Genomic DNA, 7229 nt, shown 5'->3' with positions numbered 1-7229 from the left:
GTGACGTCACCCATTGGTTTGTGGACTGCAGCTCGGAAGTGAATAGTTTCGGATCTGGGCAGCGCCATCTTGAAAATTTCCAGTGCATGCCGGGTAAAATAAAAACACATATTCTACTTATATGGGCATCAGGAGGGGCATGAGGCGCCCTCCTGAACCTGTGAACCAATCAACCTGTCAATCACAACGTAGCCACGCCCTAATGCATACCCTGCTTTATCGTCACATATAAAATCAGGGAGGCCAAAATGTCCCAAATGAACATCATACTGCATTGAAGAAGGCTTTAAACTAGCGATTGAGACCATAAACACATGTTGAAAACGTTTACTGAGGTTAGAAATCAAGTGAGAAGTTGGTGAATTCCCCATTGACTTGTATAGAGACGGAAGTCCTTTTGACACCAAAACAGTCGCCCCCTGGTGGTCTTGTGATAGAATGCAGTTTTAAGTTACTTCCACGTTGGCATCATTTCAGAGGACCGGAACTCCCCGCCTGGTCCAAACTGCCAGCTGGCTTTATGTTAACATTTGTAACATTCTCTTTGAGTTTACATTACGTTTCTCAAATGTGTAGAGAATGGTGTTGGCAGTCACACTTTTTACTTTCCTTTGAATTCCTCATAAAGCGTTTACTGAATACACCGATCAGGCATAACATTATGACCACTGACACGGTGAAGTGAATAACACTGATTATCCCTTGATCATGGAACCTGTTAGTGGGTGGGATATATTAGGCAGCAAGTGAACATGTTGTCTTCAAAGTTGATGTTAGAAGCAGGAAAAATGGGCAAGCGTAAGGATTTGGGCAAGTTTGACAATGGCCAAATTGTGATGGCTAGAAGACTGGGTCAGAGAATCTCCAAAACTGCAGCTCTTGTGGGGTGTTCCCGGTCTGCAGTGGTCACTATCTATCAAAAGTGGTCCAAGGAAGGAACAGTGGTAACCGGCCACAGGGTCATTGATGCACATGGGGAGCGAAGGCTGGCCCGAGTGGTCCGATCCAACAGACGAGCTACTGTTGCTCAAATTGCTGAAGAAGTTAATGCTGGTTGTGATAGAAAGGTGTCAGAATACAAAGTGCATCGCAGTTTGTTGCATATGGGGCTGATTAGCTGCATACCAGTCAGGATGCCCATGCTGACCCCTGTTCACCGCCGAAAGCGCCAAAAATGGGCACGTGAGCATCAGAACTGGACCACGGAGCAATGGAAGAAGGTGGCCTGGTCTGATGAATCATGTTTTCTTTTACATCATGTGGATGGCCGGGTGTGTCTGCGTCTCTTACCTGGGGAATACATGGCACCAGGATGCACTATGGGAAGAAGGCAAGCCGGCGGAGGCAGTGTGATGCTTTGGGCAATGTTCTGCTGGGAAACCTTGGGTCCTGCCATCCATGTGGATGTTACTTTGACACGTACCACCTACCTAAGCATTGATACAGACCTTGTACACCCTTTCATGGAAACAGTATTCCCTGATGGCTGTGGCCTCTTTCAGCAGGATAATACGCCGTGCCACAAAGCAAAAATGGTTCAGGAATAGTTTGAGGAGCACAAAAACAAGCTTGAGGTGTTAACTTGGCCTCCAAATTCCCCAGTTCTCAATCCATTCGAGCATCTGTGGGATGTGCTGGACAAACAAGTGCGATCCATGGAGGCCCCACCTCGCAACTTACAGGACTTAAAGGATCCGCTTAAAGGACTTAAAGGATCCGCTTCTTTGACAGGCCAAAATGGCAGACTTTAAAATACTGCTGCTGGTTTACAAAGTACTGAATGGTTTAGGGCAAAAATACATTTCTGATCTGCTGCTGTGTTATGAACATAGACTGTATATAAGATATGGACCTAACATCCGTGATGTCACCCATTGGTTTGTGGACTGCTGCTCGGAGGCCAATGGTTTCGGATCTGAGCAGCACCATCTTGAAAATTTAAGGTGCATGTCGGGAAAAATAAAAACATGGATTCTACTTATATGGGCATCAGGAGGAGCAAGAGGACGGAGCAGGGGAGGTTGCGAGGGCTGGATCTACCACAGTCTACACCGGTAACCTGGTGATGCTAACCAAGCTGTTACGACTCACTATAACCACAAAACTCTGGAGAAAACTGTCGGTGTGAAACAAGTTCACGGCTATTTCCTGCAGTCTATCTGTCCGCCCTCCTGAACCTGTGAACCAATCAACCTGTCAATCACGACGTAGCCACGCCCTAATGCATACCCTGATTTATCGTCAAATATGAAATCAGGGAGGCCAAAATTTCACAAATGAACATCATACTGCATTGAAGAAGGCTTTAAACTAGCGATTGAGACCATAAACACATTTTGAAAACGTTTACTGAGGTTAGAAATCAAGTGAGAAGTTGGTGAATTCTCCATTGACGGAAGTCCTTTTGACACCAAAACGGTCGCCCCCTGGTGGCCTTTTGATAGAATGCAGTTTTAAGTTACTTATGTGCTGGCATCATTGCAGAGGACCAGAACTCCCCACCTGGTTATGAACCATCCAGAACTCTAAGGTGGTGTGGAACAGGTCTGCAAAGCTAAACCTGGAAAAGCAGCATTCAGTTTTTGTATGCTTCACATATTAGAATATATTCCCAGAAAACTTCATGTCTGTTCAAACTCTGTTCTTTTAAATCACAGCTGAAGACTGTTTTGTTTGCAACTGCTTTTAATTAAATCCAAATTTTAGGGTTAACATCTCACACTGCACTGTAACTTTATATTCTCCTGTTTATATCTGACTTATTCTATTTAAGCTTAATTTAATTTCCATTTGAACACTTTCAATTGTGTTTAAATGTTTTATTTTTCCATGTGTTGCTTTTATATTCTGTCCTGATGCATTTTATGTTTTATGTAAAGAACTTTGAATTGCCTTGATGTTGAAATGTGCTGTACAAATAAATGTGCCTTGCTTTGCCTGCCTTGCATTTGGAGGGACTCGACCCCTAGTTTGGGAGCCAGCAGGATTGAGACTAAAACCCTGAAAGTACAATATTAATGGTAAGCACCATTATGTATTAATCCATATTAACATTCAAGTTTTTAAACTTTATTAAAACACTTTCTAATTCCTAATTTCCTTTTTATTACTTTGTAATGTTAACTTTTATAATTACTGACATTTCTGTAAATGTTGATATGTTAACAATCCAGAGAGTCTGTATGTGATTTATCACACAGAAATCTGAACTATGAGGAGGGAAAAAGTAAACTGAAAATAGAAACAAGTTTAGCAGGTTTCTTGTTACTGTGGGAAGTTGAGACACTGAGATACAACTATACTAATGCAGTCATGTGTATCAACTAAACTTATCACCCAGGTTGGATATCTAAATGATCTAAAGTGGTTGTTTGTGCATCTGTATCACATCATGATCACTGTATCTTGACCATTTCTACTGTAATGCTTTCACAGCTTAAAAGAAAGAAACATAATAATTCTCTGGTAAACTGCAGCAGGAAACATTATTAGCTCTTCAGGTGAATAAGTGTGTCATGTTTAATGTATCACATTCTGTGTTTCATAACACAATGTGCTTTGGACTTTAGCCGCAAACAAGCGCAGACAAAGAGCTTTAGTGGAAAGTCATTCACTAGTTTTAAAATTAATGAATTTCTATCAGGTACTGTGCCACATTGTATGAATTGTGCTTTACTGTATATTGTAGATACATGTGTCTTACTTTGCCTGCTGGTGCACTCTGTCTTCTAAAGAGCATCTTTGAGCTGCTTACACTTTCTTAATTGTGTAACTTTTTTTTCTCATTTTCTTAATTTACGATCAATTTTATTTTTGACTTTAAACAGTTGCTCATGTTACCACATGCTATTAAACATCTTGTTAATAGAGTCAGACATTGAATTGACACTTCCTGGTAGCACATGATGCACAACTATATTTCCTTTATACTGGGTGGTTCACTTATTCCATTTCCTCATAGTGTCTTTGTGGACTGTTGACAGTCTTTGCTCCACCACAAAGTGTTTTTAAAGTCTGTATCAACGCAAGATGAAGGGGATTCTGTTGTTTCTTCTCTTTTGCCATGATGCCACTCCAGGTAATGTAATACTCTTTTTTAAACAGTTGTGTAAGTATATGTATTAAGTACGTGTATTTATTTACTTTGACCTAATTCAGTTGGCTTTTGTTCCTTCTTGGATGAAGTTTTTGATACTGATGTCATTGAACTAGAAGCTTCTAACTGAACTAACAACTCATGTTAATTATTATTATGGCATTCTTTATTATAGACAGATTGTGTTAAAGTGTTTCATCAAATTAAATATCATAAAATCATATAATTTCTTAAAAAATTGGGGAAGGTGAATATTATATCACTATTCAAGCAAAATTAGGCAAATTAGAGAAGACACTTTCATTTCATACACTTTGCTCATCGCATGTTTGCACTTTCAGGAATCACATAGTAGTTTACAGTATTTGTATCCAGATTTAACACTTCAGTTAGTTTTTAATGTGAATAGTTACAGTGTGTAGTCATTAATAAACTGATATAAAGTAATGATCAGTAAGGTTAATAAAGTTGATTCAGTCGTTATAGCAAATGTGTCAATAAAAAAATGCCTATTAACATATCCAGCACTGAGTTGTGTTTTGAGTTGTGTAAAGCTTTTGGCTCCTCGGCTTCCAGTCCAATTATAATATCAGGCTCATATGTTCCACTTTCATCACCAGCTCGTCACTACCTTTATATGTCTTAGAAATCATGCTGGGCAAAATATTGAATGTAATTAAATGTAATTATGTATTTGTCATAAGTCTGGATGTGAACTTAAAAACCCTTAAAACTTCTTCCTCTTACAGCGCAGCACTCGCTGAAGTTTGAATACACCGCTTCCTCTGGAGTCAAAAACATCCCAGATTTTGTGGTTGTTGGGTTCGTTGATGAAGTTCCAGTAGGTCACTGTGACAGTATCGGAAAGAAAGTAGAAGCTAAACTGGACTGGGCACAAAAACTGATAGATGATGATCCAGAGCACTTGATGTGGTACACTGGCAGGTGTCTGACAATCCTACAAAAGTACAAAGCATTAACTGACAATTATAAGGAATCTGGAGGTAAGTAAAAGTAATGTAAAAACGCTAAGTTTTGTTTTTGTCACATAGAAAACAGATATAGTTCCATGAACATGTTTGTTAAATCCACCTATACTACCCTCATATCACTCAATGTGACTCTTTCTAAATGGATGGTCAATATTAATATTTCACTTAGCTTATCTGGTAACTTTGTGCTGCATTCACTGAAAGACTGAACAAGATCTAGATTTGAATCTGGCACTTTTTTGTGGCCTTTTTATCATGTTTGATTTCGTCTGTATGTTTAAATGATAAGTTTTGGTTGAAAGTTTACGTCGCTACTTGAAGTGAGTGTTTCTGTGTGTTGTCCTTGTGATGAAGCGGTAACTCTTCCACATGCTTTTCGACCTTCTCTAAAAAGCAGCCTCACATTGACTGCAGCCACCTGTAACCCTCTGTGGGATCTCACACTGCTCTCTGTCTCTGTCTCAGCTGTCCACACCTTCCAGAGGCTTCAGGGCTGTGAATGGGACAATGAGACTGGAGAGGTTAATGGATTTGCTCAGTTTGGTCAAGATGGAGAAGACTTCTTAGCATTTGACCCAAAGACACTGACATGGATCGCACAAAAACCAGAAGCTGAAGATACCAAACACATCTGGGACAAAGATAGACACAGAAATGAAGATTGGAAAAACGTTCTTACTCAGCTTTTCCCTGAGTTTTTGAAGAGATATTTGGACCTTGGGAAGAGCCATCTGCTGAGAACAGGTAGAATCACGTGACCTGGTGTAGTTTCATGACCCAATATTTAAATGTTTCTTCATTTTCTAACCCCCCCCCCTGTCCCTACAGACCTTCCCTCAGTGTCTCTCCTCCAGAAGACTCCCTCCTCTCCAGTCAGCTGCTTCGCTACAGGTTTCTTCCCTGACAGAGCTGAGACATTCTGGAGGAAAGATGGAGAGGAGCTTCATGAGGACGTGGAGCTTGGAGATATCCTCCCCAACCATGATGGATCCTTCCAGATGAATGTTGACCTGAACATTTCATCAGTCACACCTGAAGACTGGAGGAGGTACGAATGTGTGTTTCAGCTCTCTGGTGTGAAGGACAACATCATCACCAAACTGGACAAAACTGTGATCAAGACCAACTTTGGTAAGACTGGAACACTGATTTTACAATGATTTTGCCTCAAAACATTTGCTATCCAATTAAATGAACACATGAGATTGCTGTGAATATTCTTACAATTTTAACTCAGGGTTCTGAGTGTTTTAGTCCAGGGTTAACAAATGTACTTATTACCTTACGCACATTCAACATAGACACAAGGTGGACACACAGAGGTCAGAAGCAATGAGGTGTATTCAACTGCAGATGGTAATTGTATAGATTATTGTGATGCCAAATTACACCATCAGATCAACATGTCCAGTAATGTGAATTTCACTTAAAAATAGACATCATCTGCTTATGGCAGCATAACTGAGCTGCTGTAGTCATATTTAAAACTCTGCACATCCATTTCCTCAACAGTCTGTCTGTGCATCATGACGGAGAAAGCTCTGTGTTTTAAGGGGATCAAAGTAACACATTTCATTTTCAATAATGATGTTTGATTATCACAGTTTAGATAATTATAGGTGAAAATACCAAAGGTGCATCGTCATACACACACTGTGAATGTTTTGTTTTAGTTCCAGTTCCTCCCTCAGACTCCCCTACTGGTCCTGTTATTGGAGCTGTTGTTGTACTGCTGCTGCTCCTGGCAGTCTGCATCACTGGAGTGTTCATCTGGAGAAGGAGAAATGGTGAGGGACAACAATGCGCTTGAAGTCATTTTAACTCCACTGTTTTAATCAGGCGAGGAGTTCCGGTCCTGTGCAATGAGGCTAACGCAGAAGTAATTTAGAACTGCATTCTATCAAAAGGCCACCAGGGGGCGACCGTTTTGTGTTCAAAACATGGACTGTATATAAGAAATGGACGTAACATCTGTGACGTCACCCATTGGTTTGTTGACTGCTGCTCGGAGACCAATAGTTTCGGATCTGGGCAGCTTCAGGTGCATGTTGGGAAAAATAAAAACACGGATTCTACTTATATGGGCATCAGGAGGAGCATGAGGCGCCCTCCTGAACCTGTGAACCAATCAACCTGTCAAT

The 7229-nt window shown here is 40.5% G+C and overlaps 1 protein-coding gene across 1 annotated transcript; it reads left to right on the top strand.

The window, feature by feature from the left end:
• The first annotated feature begins 5024 nt into the window (after positions 1-5024).
• Positions 5025-6898, top strand: LOC133996803 (major histocompatibility complex class I-related gene protein-like). Its single transcript, XM_062436388.1, has 4 exons — positions 5025-5100; positions 5554-5832; positions 5917-6219; positions 6762-6898. The coding sequence occupies exons 1-4, from the start codon at positions 5025-5027 to the stop codon at positions 6896-6898; spliced, it is 795 nt and encodes a 264-aa protein (XP_062292372.1).
• The last annotated feature ends 331 nt before the right edge of the window (positions 6899-7229 follow it).

This window comes from Scomber scombrus, chromosome 16, assembly GCF_963691925.1.
Source record: "Scomber scombrus chromosome 16, fScoSco1.1, whole genome shotgun sequence".
Lineage (NCBI taxonomy): Eukaryota > Metazoa > Chordata > Actinopteri > Scombriformes > Scombridae > Scomber > Scomber scombrus.
The sequence above is the reverse complement of the archived record's forward strand: the minus strand, read 5'-3'. Positions and strand labels throughout refer to the sequence as shown.